Source organism: Schistocerca americana, chromosome 6 (assembly GCF_021461395.2).
Source record: "Schistocerca americana isolate TAMUIC-IGC-003095 chromosome 6, iqSchAmer2.1, whole genome shotgun sequence".
In the NCBI taxonomy this organism is placed as follows: domain Eukaryota; kingdom Metazoa; phylum Arthropoda; class Insecta; order Orthoptera; family Acrididae; genus Schistocerca; species Schistocerca americana.
In genome coordinates, this window is record NC_060124.1 from 306,074,882 (window position 1) to 306,092,322 (window position 17,441).

The following is a 17,441-nucleotide window of genomic DNA, read 5'->3' on the forward strand; positions in this document are numbered from 1 at the left end:
GTTTCCATCGACATTATAAAGCAGCAATAGTTTTTTAAGGCTCTATCCTTCAGCAGTGATAAATTGCTGAATCACCAACTTCAGTTGCTGCTTTCATTATTGGCAATTTTCACTGTCAGTCTTCTGTGTAGTGTAATCTTTGGTGCTGACACTGTACAGTCGTAGGTTGAGTATTGAGTGTTTGAGTAATCAATAATCATTGTTGTAGCTGAAGGTAAGCACTAAAACAATATGTTCTTATGGCCTGATTTGTATAGTTTATGTACAAGCAAGACTGGATCTTCTGTGCTTCAAACCTGAATATTCACGAGCTTCCAAAATTGATTGTTATAGGTTAATAAACTATTGTATGAAATGAACCAAAATATCCCTTCACCCAGCTATTGCAGTGGATCAGATGGAGCCGATTGTCATAAGTCATCACCATTCTATTATGACAAAAGTCAACTACAATCAGCTAAGGAAATGTCATGAATGGACAAGGAGCTTCTGCGATGTAGGTCTGGGCTTGATTTTACTCAAGATGCCCAAATTTGTTCATACCATAATGCCATATTGATGACAAAATTTCAGTTCCTGCAGAAGACTTGCTGCAACCCATTTGGGAAAGAAAAACATGTAACCAAGAAGGCTTCAACAGCAGTAACCATTGCAGAGTCTGAAAAATTTCTACCAAACGTAGACACGAAGTGGCCCAAAAAGAATCATCCTGCCAGGATAAGCAAGAATCACCATCCACGAAAGACATTGATGTTGTTGATGGTTGCTTTACTGCTACTACTTAATCACCATCATTTGAAGAGTCACCATTAAATCAACAGATCAGCAAAAGGGATTCAATGAAATACATAAAGTGCAAAGTTCTGAAAGCCCGAGGCAGCATTACTAAGGTAATTGCCACAGCTGCTGGAGTGAGCCAAGTAGATACTGCTAAAATATGAATGGGAGAGTACCAAAAATTTAAAGATATGGATATCTTAATTAAAGAACTTAATCTTAAGCTCCAGGCTTCAGGAAATTGCAGTAAAGTTCAAATTTTGTCCCTGGTCCCAAGTTTCAGGACTATTGGGAGGGAAAAAAAAGTAAAGAATTTGCTGTTTCGACTAAAATGGAGAAGTAATCTGGGAAACTAAAGATGGAAGGTGGGATTTTGGCAACACCTACTAACCGAACAGGGAAAAATCTCTATGACAAAGTAAAACAAAAAGGCCTTACTTTCTTTTTGGAGATGAGTTTTCTTGTTTATGCTCGGGCTAAAAGGATTGTGTTGCAGTAAGAATAAATGGGGAAAAAGATTCACAAGCAGAACTTTGTAACAACACTGAAGTTTATACCTTAAGCAGTTAAAAAGAAATATTTCAGAAAATGAATTAATTGTATTGATGGATTTTGCTGAGAATTATTCATTTGTTGTTACATGTGCTGCACAAGATTTCAGTGGGAGAATAGTCAGTTTATCTATTTTGGTGGCAAAGAATGTTAGAGAATTAGCATTTGTATGATCAGTGACTATCCATCATGATACCATTGCTGTCCGTGCATTTCAAATAAAGTTAATAGCACATTTGAAGACAAAGATTGAACACATTAAGGATATTTATTTCTTTATTGATGGTTCAGCTGCTCAAACAAGAATTAAAAAAAAAAAAAAATCATCAATTCATGTCTGCATGAAAAGGATTTTGGCATCACTGCCGAATGGAATTTTTTTGGAACAAGCCCGGGTAAATCGCCTTGTTGTGACATTGGGAGAACACGAAAAAGACTAGCAGCCCGTGCTAGTTTGCAGAGGCCCTTACATAACCAGATATTGACTCCATATGATTTGTTCAAATTGTGTGATGATTGTATTCCAAGCATAAAGAGTTTTTATGTACAAAAAGATTTTGAAAAAAATTAACTTGATCAAGAAACAAGGTTTCTCATAGGATTTACAATATCTGGAAGAATAGGAAAAACATCAGTTTAAGCCAATTAATTGTAATTGGCTCAGAGTGAGCAGAGTTTCCAATGATGCTACAGCATTTACAGATAATGCCTCAGATGCAGATGAAGAAATGCCAACAGCCTCAATTGTAAGTTTACAACCAGGACAGTATGTTCCATGTTGTATGTATGACAATTTTTGGTGGATTGGAAAAGTGTGTGAAGTTTCACATGAGCAACATGATGACCTTATCAGCTTTATGCATCCATGTTCTGCTCGTTACTTCTACTGGCAAGCTGCTAAAGACACCTGCTGGATTCATGAGTAACATATTTTCATGACTTTTGAAGCACCATCGACATAATCATCAGGAAGAAATTATCGTTTTCCTCGATCCGCCCTGGACAAAATTGTAGAGTTATTTAATCAAAAGTGGAGCTGACTCTTAAGCGTTTTTGTTTTGCAAATTTGCTGCCTTGTGTATTATACTTCTTTTGTGGCATATGTTAAATTGTTTGAAACTGATTTATACACTCAAAAAATTAATTGTGGGATTTAATGAGCAAAATATTTCACTTTTCAATGTTCTCGAAGTGCTAAAATAATAAGTTTGAAATGTATTCTTATCCATCAATATGCTACATCCAGAAATTAAACAATATCGCTTTGAAAGCTTAAAGCCTGCCCTTTCAATAATTGGCAAGAAAAAGGGATTGAACAAAACAGTTCAGATATTACCCCCCCCCCCCCCCCCCCAAAAAAAAAGTTCCTAGGACTTTCAAATAGAAAATTTTGGCAAACTTAGTAGATGCTATCTTTTCTTCTAGGCATCGAATGTTACATAAATTTGATCCATATATAGACATCATATGTAGGAACAACACTCTGAGGTTTTGGTGTGATTGGTTCATATGAAAAGTAGCAGTGGTCAGTCAAACCTTGGCTGTCAGAATAGCACGACAACTTTCTTAGCCACTTTACAGGCTTTTATCTCTATTTGGGTGTGGCTAAATCCCAAATTTTTGCCATGGTGTGATTCAGCATGGACAATTTTTTTTTATGTTAAAGACCAAATGTGTGCTAGAACTTTTAAAAAAGCCTAGCAAACATGGCACATTTGTATGTGATGTGAAGATGAGTAGCCTCTCTTTAAAAGCTCCTAAAAATTCAGCAACTGAAGATACTGAACTGAAGTTTGGTATCCATCCAAGACCATATAGAACTTTCACACCAAATTTCTTAGATTTGTAGATGGTCGAATGGGGACCCCTGGTTCCCTTGATGTGGAATGACCCTTTTCAAACTACTTCAGGAGTTTTCTCCATGGCCAAAAGAACATCAGAATTGTCAGACATGTGTAAAGTAAATGAAAAGTAACTATGTAATTAATGAAGCTTAAGACTCTCGAACAAGGAATGCTACCTACTACTTTGTTCTCGAGTGTAAGGGGTCTAGCAAAAATGTTGCTACTTTTATTGAAATATCAGTGGAATCCTATAACTAGAGGCCACCTGTCTTTCACAAAGTGCGAAATCATGAAATTTTACAAATTTTGCTCAAAGTGAGAAACTATTTACCTTTCAGCAAAATCACATATTTATTGACAAAATTGTATGGAATCACACCATTTGAAGTTAACAGCAGAAATTCAACTCAAAGTAGGGCAGTGAAATCCAAATATTGATGTCAGTTTACCTTTCAGCAAAATCACATAGTTATTGACAAAATTGTGTGGAATCACACCATTTGAAGTTAACAGCAGAAATTCAACTCAAAGTAGGGCAGTGAAATCCAAATATTGATGTCAGTAGCAGAAAAAGAGAGAAGTAAAAAGACTGAGTGATGGTGGAATGACGGCTGTGTAGTGCTGGAATGGGAACAGGAAAGGGGCTGGATGGGTGAGGACAGTGACTTACCAAGGGTCAGGCCAGGAGGTTTATGGGAGCCTTAGTCAGTCGCTGTCCGTACCCATCCATTCCAGCACTACAGTCATCATTCCATTGTCACACTCAGTCTTTTTACTTCTCTCGTATTCCGCTACTTCCCTGCCACCAATCCCCTGCCGTCTGTCTAACCTGCAGCACTTCATTGTCCACCACCTCTACCATACTATCCCTCCCCCTCCCCACCGCAGCCTCCTCCTTACCCCCACCCAGTCGCCACTGCCACCATGCACATGTGCTGCTGCTCGCAGAGTGGTTTCAGTTGCCTTAGACTGTAGTCGGGTGTGAGAGTCGTGTTTGCGTGCGTGTGTGTCTACATCTATTATTGACGAAGGCTTTAATTTCCGAAAGCATTATTTGTTACAGTCTTTTTGTTGTGCCTACCTGTGACTCGGCATCTCCTTTTCATAATATTGTTACAGTTCATCCTAGATTTTCCATTGTTTGATTTTCATCTTTTATGTTGATACTTACAGTAAATCTTAACAAGTATGGTAGTGATAGTTTTTTTCTCCAGAAAAGGAATTTTCATCAGAATGATTTTACGTGTTTGAAAAAACTAGAAAGGTGTTAAGTGCAAAGACTGCGATGTGTTAGTAGCAGAGAAAGCACTTGCGCCTAAAACCTATTAACAACAGTCCTTCACATAAGAAGAATAAGGAAGAGGCACTAACGATGACAGGTGTCAAAAGACAAGTTGCTTCGAGATGTCGGTGTAATACCAAAATGAGCAAAAACCATTAAAGAAAAATTCATTTTATTAACAACTCAAGCTTTTGTTGAGCTAATATTCTGCTGGAAAAAGTTGAGTTGCTCATCCAAAGCTGAGGGAGAGGGTGAAAAAATGTGTACTGTGTTTTTAGTGTCAGATTGTGTGGCTTCGGAGCAGCTGTTTTCCTAGTGTTACCAAAAATGAACAAATGCACTTTTGTGTAACAAAATGTAGCTGGGAGGGAAGATAATTCCTTCATGTTGCTTCGAACCCACCATCCTGTCGCAATAACTATTCTTAATTTTATAGCAAGAATGAGACTGAGACCTTGTGAACGAGCAAAATTTGGCCTTTTCTTTGTTGCCATCTGTCAAGTGGCAAAAATTATAATATGTAGAAATAATAACTTACTCAACGTAACAAAACAATGGAAAATCCTGAATGAAATAATGGCAATATTATAAAAAGGAAAGTTGCTACCCACTATACAGTGGAGATGTTGAGTCACAGATAGCTTCAACGAAAGACTGTCAAAGCTTTGTTTGACATTCTTTTTGTTGTACCTTTCTGTGACCTGGCATCTCTGCTCTTTGGTAAGTAGCAACTTACTTTTTCATAATATTGTCAACCTAACCAAACTGTCATATGTCAGGATTTTATAATGTTTTCCAATGTGAAGTTCAGGGAGGATGTAACGAAGTTTGCAACTATTTATTTACATATGTGCCTGTCGGCCGTGATGCTGTGTTGGTCACTGTATTGGCAATCAGAAGCCTCGTAATTGAACTAACACCCATATTTTTCCATATCAATCACTTCAGTTACATGGAAATTGTAATCAGATTGAATACACTTTCTGTACTTGCTACGTTGGCACAAATGACAATCGAACTTTTGCAGGTGTATTTTCAAATTGATTTCAGCTCGTTCATTTTGAAGGCAAGGAAGTTGATAATTCTATTTCTTCAATTGTGTTCAAACACCGAGAATATCTCAGTGATACGGTAGAATTAATTGAAACTGTTGAAGATGGTGCTGTGAACTATTTTAAAACATTGACCTCCAGTACAGTAAAAAAATCAGTGCCTAGTTATTTTTCTTGTCAAGCATCGCTCAAAAGGCTGCGACTTGCCGGTGACATAAGAGAGCTTCAAGATAGCATCAATTCATGTTAGACAGTGTTAGCTTAGTGACCCTTCACCATTTAACGGAGTGTGACGTAGGAAAGATTGCCATTCCTTCTATCAGTAATTTGTTTGATCCAACAAACATAATGAAAGGTGATTTACACAGTTTTGAAGTCTCTCAGCTAATGAAGTGAATTCCCATTCTACTAGAACCTTCAGCATCAGAATTTCCTGAACCAGGAATTTAGTTGGGGATTTAGTTGCTATTTATTATAGGGAAGGTGAAGATGTTGATGTGATCGCTATTCTTCTTTCCCTGAAATCAGAGTATGGGCATTTTGTGGAAGCTGCAGTGAAGGCTTTTTGGATCCCAGTCAGTAATGCTGATGAGGAGAGGTCATTTTCAACATATTGTAATATCGACAGGAGAACTGCTGTAATTGCGGTAATATGGAATTTATAGTATCTCTTTCAGACTGATTTGTAGATTATGTACATAGGCTAGGTCCTACTTTTTAAAGTGGAAGGATAAATATTTTTAAGCATTTATAGTTTAATGTAAATATTCTCACTGGACACATGATTTTCATGCTTCTTGAATTTACGTAAATTTTCCTGTAGCTTTCTTTGGTGAAAAGCGGAAATAAAGTTTACTGAAATAATTGATAAAATGATATTAAAACAGCAAAAAATATACTGAAATAGCTTTTAAAAACCTAGAAATCGGGCAAAAGCTTTCGCCATGACAAAGTGCTCTACTTACTCTGAGGTGACGAGTCATGGGATAGCGATATGCTCATATACAGATGGTGATAGTACCACATACACAAGGTGTAAAAGTCCAGTGCATTGACCAAGCTACCTTTTGTACTCGGGTGATTCATGGGACAAGTTTTCTGATGTGATTATTGGTACATGACGAGAATTAACAGACATTGAACATGGAATGGTAGTTGGAGCTAGAAGCATGGGACAGTCCTTTTCAGGAATCGTTAGGGAAATCAATATTTCAAGATCCGCAGTGTCAAGTGTGTCCTAATAATACCAGATTTCAGGCATTACCTCTGACTAACCACGGACGAAGCAAGGGCCGATGGCTTTCACTTAATGAGGTTGTCGTCGGCAATGGACAAGCAACCGTGAAATAATAGCAGAAATCAAGTCAGGATATACGACGAATGTATCCATTAGGACAGTGTGGCGAAATTCAACGTTAATGGGCTGTGGCAGCAGATGATTGACGCGAGTTCCTCCGCTGATAGCATCACATCACCAGCAGTGCCTCTCCAGGAGTCATGACCATATCAGTTGAACCCGAGATGACTGGAAAACTGTGGCATGATCAGATGAGGCCCAATTTCAGTAGGTAAGAACTTTGGTGCAGGCAACATGAAGCCATGGACCCAGGCTGTCAACAAGGCACTGTGCAATTTGGTAGTGGCTGCATAATGGTGTGGGCTGGTTTTGCCTGGAGTGGACTGGATCATCTGGTCCAAGTGAACCAAACATTGACTGGAAATGGTTGTGTTCACCTACTTGGAGACCATTTGCAGCCATTCATAGACTTCATGTGCCCAGGCAACGATGGAATCTTTGTGGATGACAATGTGCGATATTCCTGGGCTACAGTTGTTTGTAATTGGTTTGAAGAACTTTCTGGACAATTTGAGTTAATAATTTGGCCACTCGGGTCACCCATCATGAATCACATCATACATTTATGGGACATATTCGAGAGGTCAGTTCGTTTATAAAATCCTACCCAGCAACACTTTAATAATTATGGATGGCTATAGAGGCAGCTTGGCTCGATATTTAGTGCAACGTCTTGTTGAGCCCAACCCAAGATGATTTGCTGCACTATGCCAAGCAAGAGGAGGTCCAGCACAATGTTAAGAGGTATCCCATGACTTCTGTCAGCTCATCGTATAACCCAATATATTTTCGTTAATGAACGATTCATATTGAAACTGGTCAGAGGGTATTATTCTTACATTCCGATTATCTGAGAAATATGAAAACAGTAATACATAGTATACTGTCTCTTCATTACTATCCCTGTACAGAGTGAAGAATTGTACTTTTTGAAAAACATTTTTTAGTTTGTAAGAGAGATTGATAATCTCTGTACGCCTTAACTGGTACCTGACAGAGTTCTGCAAATTGAAATGTTTTCATATTTTTTTCTGTGGCTAGTTCAGTACCAGTCATTCATTATTAAAAATACACTGAATACAGGATTCTGCTGAAATTTCAACGGATGTAGTGATTTATGTTTCCCAGGCTTCTTATTCTGTTCCTTTTTTCTTCAGAGATAAGTTATTAGTGAAGAGTTTTTGGTAATACGTGACTTCACATGTCACCATGTTAAAATTGCTTCTTTTGCCAAAACACAGTGAAGTTTACAAATATTCATCTCATTAACATTCTAAAGCAGTTAAAATTGTGGTAGACACTTCAAACAGTATATTATTAAACTAGCAACTAAGGGAAAGACAGGTCAATAGCTTATGAGAAAAGCCCATTCTTGGTATAAAAATAGATGTGCCACTTTTCCAGCGATATTGTTGCAAAATCCAGAGCAGTTTTTGTTTGACCATCTATCGATGGCCCATAAAAATTACATTATTTCATTGAAAAACATCTGTAGTTTCTGGAATGTTGTTGTAGATAGTGAAGTTAGCATATTAATCAAATGGCAAAATACCCTCCTCTTTGGGTTCTATCATTTGCCAAAATCTTGTGTAGATATCTCACTGTTTGAGGTAAGAGGAATGTATTAATATTTGGCTTTTTCGCTAGTGTGGGCATTTGGGGGCAGAGTGCTTCACATAAAATCCAGTTTCTCGATCAGAAACAGATGACAATATCCTTTAAACTGTGGAGAATGATTCAGTATGTTAGCTATATTTCATAAGCAGCAACACAAGACCTAAAATGCACCAAACACAAATTCATAGTGGTCCCTATTTTTCGTAGCAAATCTGTAGAAATTCTTCCAGTAGTTCACTTAATTTTGAAATATCGCAGTAACTTTGACAATTGATGAAATGGTAGTCAGTTTTATTGTGAAGCTGATGAATTAAATTTTTTCACCAAACAATTTCTTTAAAATTGATTGAGAAAGATTACAGATCAACCGGCTTTTGTGTGTTGCTGTTCTTGCAGTCGAGCATGCCTGCTAGCTTCTGTGCCAAATCTTACACTGTGTGAGAGGTTCAGAATGTGAGCTAGCTGCCACACCTCCTGGCAGTCAGTTTTGACATCTAGCAAACTTAAGGTAGACCTTACTGTGTTAGATAGGCTTTAGAGATAAAAAATATGATTTGAAAACTTTTAACAGTAATTTCTTTATCCCTTCTTCTCAGCTTCTATTTGCCCAAAGTAAAATCAGTAATTTTGTAGTGTTATTGGGTTGTGAAGTTGCTGCTGTAATTTTGATGGGCAAAGCTGATCCTTGTTCATAGTGAAATACTCTGAGATCGACATTTATACATAGCAGATTTTCATATCTTGTGCTGATCTAAGATGAACTGCTTCACACAATTGGCCTTAATTGGTTAAAACACAGAACTAGGGTGACTGCTGTATCTCCCCCACAAGGGTAGTGACATTACATTCTGCAGACTTGAGAACGTGATGGACAGAAAGAAACTTTTGAGCAGGTCTGTTTAGCTCTTAGAGGAATGTACTTATCCCAGGGAAGTCATCATAGCAGACTGAAGATTTTGGCATGTTTGACTACCCTGTTCAGAACCCCAAGGTTGGTCCTCCCATCACTTGCCACATCACTATCAAGATATGTGAAATTCACATTCTTAGTCTTCATCCTCCTCTCTGTGTGCCAAGTGGAGTGAGTGTTCTGTTGATTCACTTTGCCACAATCTTGTTCCTGCTCCTGTTAACCAACTAGTGACTAGGTCCTACTTTTTGAGTATTCCACTGGTAATGCAGTGACACAAATGACCTACATTATCTCATATGGTAAATGTCTCGTTCGGCTCCAGTTGGAGGGAATAGACTGAAAAAAAAGTGATTTGAGCTAGATGGCACCACTTTCAAGTTAATCATGCTCATTGTAGCAGGAGAAATTTAAGGGTCATGGGTCATATCGCCTATCTTGGAGACCAGAATTGGCCACAAAGATCTTGCTACAGGCTGCCATGCGACTGTTTTGTGTGAGGTTACATGAAGTCAAGTGGTTATTGAAAAAAGGAAATCAGATTCCCCAGTTAAAGAACTAAATGGAGTGTGTGATTGCAGAAATTGATCCAGACTAATGCAAAAAAGTCATTCAAATTTTTACAGAAATTTTATACTTTCATTGATTGCTGCCATGTGGGGGCTGCATATTCAATAATGCCTTTACAATGTAACACAATCAAAGATATTTTATTAAAGATAATTCATTTACATCAGTGTTGTGAAATTATAGACTTGTGCACTAAACATTAAATGCAATGCAGTGTTGTTTCTGGCAGTCTCTTTGACAAGTGCTAGAGTATAGGGCTTTTTCCATTGAGGCTGATGCTCTGCAATGTATCAGGCAGCATCTCCTGGTGTGATGCTTGGCTTGTTCTTGTGCAGTGATCTTATGCCAGAAATCACTGGTTAAAATATTAGTGGTGGAAGACATATCTATCACCAGTATTTGATTAATAGTGAGAAGTGGTGACATACATACTCTGTACCAATATCTGTGATTAAATTTCAGACAGCTCATGAAGTGAGATATCTGACACTGTTGCTGGTGATTCATCTGTCAAAAATGGATATTAAGCTTCGTGAGGCTCCATATTGCTATTAAAAAACGGGTAATCTACAGCATCAATCATAGCATACACAGCCACCGAAATAAAAATGTCACCCAAAAACTGTTTTTTGACACTGCGACTGAAACAGAAAGAAATCACAGTTATAGGACCAGCTCTAGTGGAATACTTTATTTCCAGTGAGAAATGAATTAAAAGGCTAATCTGGAAAGTAAGGTTACAAGAATTTTTTGAAGTACAAAAAAAAAAGTAAAATAAAATTTACATGCATTGTAGTGAAGGTCTTGTATTATTTTTCCTCATAATCACTATTTACCTCACCACATTTTGTCATCCGTGGGACAAGATTTTTGATTCATGTGTCATAGACATCTCCTGCTGCCGTCTTCAGCCCGTTCTTGACTTCAATTTTCACCTTGCTATCGTCGGAAAGGTGTTTTCCACGAAAAAGTTCCTTCAATTTAGTGAACAGATTACAGTTGCTAGGTGTGAGATCGGGACTGTGAGAGGGGTGGCTTTAACACTTTCCAACCAAATGAAGTCAACAACTGCTGTGTTGCATGAGTGGTGTGCAAACTTGCATTGTCATGAAGGAGACAGACTCCCATCGTGACCATCCTGCGATGTTTGTTTTATATGGCTCTGCGAAGTTTCTTCGTGATCTCACAGTATCTTGCAGCATTTGTTGTTTCACCTCTTTCCAAAAAAGTCAATGAGCAGAATCTCTTTTCTCTCCCAAAACACTGACACCATGATTTTCCTCACTATTTGTCGAGTTGAATTTTTTTGCTGAAGGGGGGAGAGTACGGCGCCAGCGCATTGTTGTTTGCTCTCTGGAGTGTGGTAATCAGCCCAAGTTTCATCTCCTGTCACTATAGGTTTGGGAAAAGCATCACCGTTTCAGTCTTAAAATGATCGAGAAATTTGTAAGTGGCAATAACTCTGTTCATTTTGTGTGCTCTGGTAAACATCCAGGGCACTCATCACGCACACAACTTGCGATAATTTTGTCGATTTAAGATTTCACGAACAACAATTCCTGAAATGTTCGGACAGACTGCATACAGGTCATAAATAGCCGAATGGCGATAAGATAGATGATTATCTTCAATTTTCTGCACCACATCATCGGTCACAACAGATGGCCTTCTGCTTCCATCTTTGTTGCGAATTTCTGTCCTTCCAAAAATTGAAATTCCGTACCCATTTCGTCACGTGCTGCCTTGACATTACGTCATCTCCTTAAACTGAAACAATTTCATGATGAATCACAGTGGCATCCATGGCTTCAGCATTTAGTTAGCGAATTACAGTCCGCGCTTCACAGTTGGTGGGATTAGGAATGAGAACACTCATTTCTAACAGTCACCACAACGCTAATCGATGAGCTACAATTTGTTGGGAAAGCTCATTCCTTCCGTTGGCTTCCCACTACGCGGCAGTGGTACCAGCTTCCCCCCTAGATATTTCGACATTTAATGTTAGTTTAAGGATAATCCTTGTAACTGTATGGCTTTGGAAGCTGTGACTTGTCAGTTTGTATGGAAATATTGTGTAGCATAGCAGAACCTCGAATACCGAGAATACATAAAACTGCCTGCCATTCTGACTGCATTGTTTGATCTTGACTGAGCCTGTAGAGATAATGGGAAATGTACCTAAACAACAACATCAAAACTGTTTCATGTTGCTGTAATAAAATTGAATATAAAAGATTATAGTGATGAATTATTTTACAGGTGCTGTTGTGAGCCAACAGTATTTTGGAGACTAATTGATTTAGTGATATTCCTTTGTATCATATTTCATCTTCATTTTGTAATTTCCGGTGATTGTGGCATGACACTGTACAAAATTATTCTTTTGTAGGCTCCTCCGTCTTTGACAGAAGCAATGATTCTTGATACGGAAGCTGCAGTTATGTCAAGTTTTGAATTCTTGGCTCAGGAAGAGGTTGATATGGATGACGATGACGACATGAGTGATGACTTGGATGAAGCACCAGATGATGAACAGGATGATGTTAAGACAGCTAAGCGCAAAGGGAAGGTAATTGTTTCCTTTTTATGTACACACATTTTTGGTGTTAAAGAATTTTGACTCGGTTGGACTTTGTCATAACAAGCCCTGGTCCCCCCCCCCCCCCCCCCCTCCTCCACGAAGGTGGTGGGGAATTATTCTGGCTATTAAAACAAACACACACACACACACACACACACACACACACACACACACACACACACACACACAAAATCCTGCACTGGTACTAAATCGGGAGTTCTGTACTGCAAACATGATATAAGCATATTTACATGCATGTCTGAAAGAACAGACACTGTAGATGATCCACAGCTGTACAAAATATTTCGAAATTCATTGACAGCAAATTGCTTGACATCAGCGGTATTAGATATAGACGAACTACCTAATAGCATCGTGAAAATTTGTGCCAGACCTGGGAAATCAGTTGGTCCCAGTCTGATGCTAAACAGGTAGTAAATCTATACCTAATACAGCTGATTTCAAAGAATTTGCAGTCAGAGAATTAATTTAGATGACAATATGCAGTTAAGTTATTAGTCAATAAAATAACTCCTTGAATGAGGTTTCTCGTATTTTATATGGACATAACAAGTTATGTCCACAAACTGTAAAATATACATAGTATTACATCAGTGTGTGTAACCCAACAGTAGGTCATTTTTAAAATTATTATCAGTTGGTTATCACATGTGAAAAACTCATAAATTTATTGAATGAATACTTTGTTTGTGGAGGATGTGGTGGCTATGGTCCACTTGAAGTCCTGAAGAAGGCTTAGTTTAGCTGTCCTTATCCTGGAAGCATTTATGGAAGTCATTCACAAAAATGGCCCTTAAGGGGATACGGAATCACCTATCCCCGCAATGTTAATATGTGCCTACTATAGGGAACATTTTCTCACAAACTACTGGAGACAGAGAGGTAAAAATTTTACTGTATGTGCATTCATATGTTACAACAATACTGAAACAACAGTTTATTGTCAAAGTATTTTCTTACAGAGATATTGTACATTTATTTTTAAGTAAATTTTTTCCATCGCTTTTTACTAGACTATCACCCCTAAGTCTTTTGTAAATCAAGTAATTAAAAAATCGTTGTTTCAGTATGTAATAGGGACCTATGTCACTACGTCATAAAAATTTCAGACTTCTAGGTTGACCAGTACCTGAGATAATGTTCCTAGATGAAGTAAAAAGTAAACTTACGGGAAACGGAGAAAGAAGATTAAAACATTCCTGATCCGTAGCTAATACCCCCTTCACAGTCTTCATAATCATCTTCAAGTCTTCTTTTGGCACCCCTCTGCACCTGTCTTGCTTTTTTCACTAATGTCTTGATTATATTATCAGCATGCCTTAGTCTGTGCTGATCTAAAAAGAACATAGCACGTACCGTACGGGAACCAACACACATACCCAACTTTTGAAGGACCTGGCATTTAGTTATATTTCCAAGATTGAAGGTTGCCACAGCATCATACACACCAAAATGTAGTGTATTAATTCCGACAAACACTGTTTTTGGGAGACGATGCCATATCACACTATTCAAGCACTCGTTGGGGTTCTGCGTTTTTCCGTGAAGACATTTCATCAGAAGACTTCTGTCAGCCAGATCTCTGAAAATGGGCTTTATTTCTGCCATGATGGCTGATGGTAGACTGTGGTGGTGAATGTATTTCTCTCCTGTTGTTAGTCCCCTATTGTATTTACACCAGCTGTTTTCACCTTTGGGGCACAAACCATGTTGTGGATGCTCATCCGTGGATGCGGTGTGGAAATATAAAGCCCATATAGCTCTCCTCATTTCTTCAAGATTGCCTGTATTTTGCCTGATTGCAAGGCCATAGCAGTTCTGAATGTGGTCTATTATGGAATCAGTCAATCTTCCTCTGCCATCCAAGGTTTTCCCATCATCTAGTTTTTTCCCTTTCATAACTGATTTTAACCTTCTCAGCGTGGCACCCATTCTCTTCTGCACATGTCCTATACATTCAAGTTTGCTTATATTTACACTGTTCCCATATGGTTTGCTTTCCAAAACTTCTTTGAATGCTTTAGAGTCACCATCTCCCAGATATTTGACATAGCGAACATTATACCACTGTGAAGAGCGATGAAAAATTTTCTTCACCCCAGCAACCTCCATGCCACCACTACTACCATAATAATTAGCAATACAGTCATCACTGTGTTCATTTTTCAGCCTGCCTGTGCACCTACAGTATTTAGACATTATTGCAACATCAATAACCTTGCCAGTATCAACACTAGTTGCTGTTACAACACCATTGTTGGAGGTGTGGCCCTTTTTCTGCCACGTGCCATCAAACGCCACTGTGAGGTCACGACTGCCGTCATTTTCTTCCACTGCTTCTTCCACAGCAACCTGCATTGACTTCTGTGCTACATCTTCAACTGCAGATCCTAGTACATAATTGTAAGCTTCAAACTTTGAAGGTGCACTTGGAAGATTTAGAACACCACATAGCATATCACCAGCTGCTTTGCCCTTACCAATTGCTCGCAATCCATAAACTAACCTAATATTTACACTATAAAGTTCAGTTTTCTTGTATCCATTATTTACAGTTACTGAAACCGAACTTGGAAACTTACAGCTGTATTTACAAACACTGCATATTAAATTAAACTGGGCAGCCAGGCCAACATGGGATTCTACTTTCAGAGAAACGTTTCCATGACATTTTTTGCAGCACAAACTGTTTTCAAGAGCTTCACACAATATATTCGTATCAATGAGTTCAAAAACTTCATTCCCTCTATCAAGTAAATTATATTTCTCTTCCAAATCTCTTAGTTTTTTATGAGAAGCACTGTTTTCATTTGGTGTAAGTTCGTTCGGCAAATCAGTAATAAGTGGATTCACATTTTCCAACAGTGATGATGATGAACTGCTTTGCTTTGCTAATGAATCATTATTTCTTTTCTTTTGCCAGTTCACACGCTTTTTAAATACTTTTGCTTTAGCTCTAGGCATTTTCACTGCGAAAAATGAAGCACTAAATACGAAATAACTCAACAACAACTACTTTCTTATATCACACTGTTTACAAAACAGTCCCGCCACAAAGTCAAAGAGTAACTTGAGGAAACCAGAGAGAAACATTTTCGGGCAACTAGTGTATAAATAGTCGCTGGAAACCGGGATATTTGAATTCATGTCACTTTAAAGGTACTGCCAAAAAGTTCATGGTCAGCCACGAGAGACGTGTATAACTAAAGCGCAATACCCGATCTCACAAATATATAAAAATAAAATAGTTATAATTGTAGTAGAGCTATGTATGATACGTCATTTTAAAGAGGAAACATGGCAGAATATAATACGCCAATAAAAAAAATTCGATTTTTTAACCCAAAATCCGATTCCGTATCCCCTTAAGGAGTTAAATGTCCCATTATCCTAACGTTGACTTTCAAACAAGTACTGTACAATCCCATTTTTAAGATTGATCAGAAATTGTAAGAAATGCATGGAAGTTACAAAAACTCCTGATACTTAACCAAAAAGTTACAGAAGTCAGGTATGTGAACCAAGTTACTTTATGATACAGCACCGATCTTTTTGAATTTAACTGGATTATTGTCACTGTAGTTGCAACCACCTCAGTGGTGTAGGAAGTTTCATATCTGAATTTCTCATTTAAAAATAGTCCTTTCTCTGTGTTTATGCTCTTTAACATTGATGCACAAAGCATACAACTACCACCATCATACTTTAGTGAAAGATCTTGCCGAGAACATGAGAAAATGCTGGTTGTATGTAAAATCAGTATGTGGGTCAAAGGCTTCTACCCAGTCACTTATTGACTAGCCTGATGTGGCAGTAGTAAAGGTAGTAAAAGGAAAGAGGAAGTATAAATTTCATGTTCAATAAATTATTCACACAGACATATTGTTGTTTGACCCTTGCACAGACTTCAGAAAAGGATATAGTAATAGGCATCCCTGGAGTATAGGAGCAACTGAAAGAGATGAAAACAAATAAGTCACCAGGTCTGAATGGCATTGCAATTTGGCTTTACATAGAGTACCCCATTGCATTGGCCTCTTACATTGGTTGCATTTAACACAAATCTCTCACCCATTGCAAAGTCCCAAGAGACTGGGTAAACACAGGTAACAACTGAATATAATGAGGGTAAAAGAGTGGACATGCAAAATTAGACCACTATTGTTAACATTGGTTTGCAGCAGAATGTTTGAAGTTCAAATATGATAAATTTCCTTCAGATAGAAAAGCTTCTGTACACAAATCACCACAGATTTAGAAAGCACTAAACATATGAAACTCAGTGTCTCCTGTGCTCATATGATATTCTGCGAAGCATGAATGAAGGGCAACAGGCAGGTTACATATTTGTGGATTTCCGGAAAGTTTTCTACTGCAGACTGTTAACATGGTCCAGGCATCTAGAATAGCTTGTCAGATATGAAATTGGCTCGAAGACTTTGTAAATAATAGAGTCCAGTTCATTGTCCTTGATGGCCAGGGTTCATCAGACAATGGTATTGTCAGAAGAGCACCAGGGACTTAAGATAGAACTGCTCTTGTTCTCCTAAACAGGTAAGGTGAACAGCAATACATGACCATTTGTTGATTGTTCTATAGCTTATGGGAAAGAATTGTTGAGTGACTAGAAGGATGCAGGAAGGCTTAAATAATTTTTGTCTTGTGTGATGAATGGCAGCTTGTTTCAAATATAGAAAAACGTAAGTCAATGTAGATGAATAGGAAAAACAATCGTGTAACTAAAGTACAGTGTTATAGTGGTTTGCTGCTTGACACAGTCACGTCAATTAAATATCAAGGCATAACATTACAATGTTCTAGGAAATGAAAAGAGCATTTAACATTGGTTGTAGGGGCTGCAGATAGTAGCCTTAAGAG

At 38.0% G+C, this 17,441-nt stretch overlaps 1 protein-coding gene across 2 annotated transcripts in view; it reads left to right on the top strand.

The window, feature by feature from the left end:
• LOC124619334 (striatin-3) overlaps window positions 1–17,441 on the top strand; it is an 86,470-nt gene that overhangs the window by 33,406 nt on the left and 35,623 nt on the right. For both annotated transcript variants that reach the window (XM_047145644.1, XM_047145645.1), the window contains exon 5: window positions 12,351–12,530. In XM_047145644.1, the coding sequence (XP_047001600.1) occupies window positions 12,351–12,530 (180 nt within the window). The remainder of the gene's footprint in view (window positions 1–12,350; window positions 12,531–17,441) is intronic.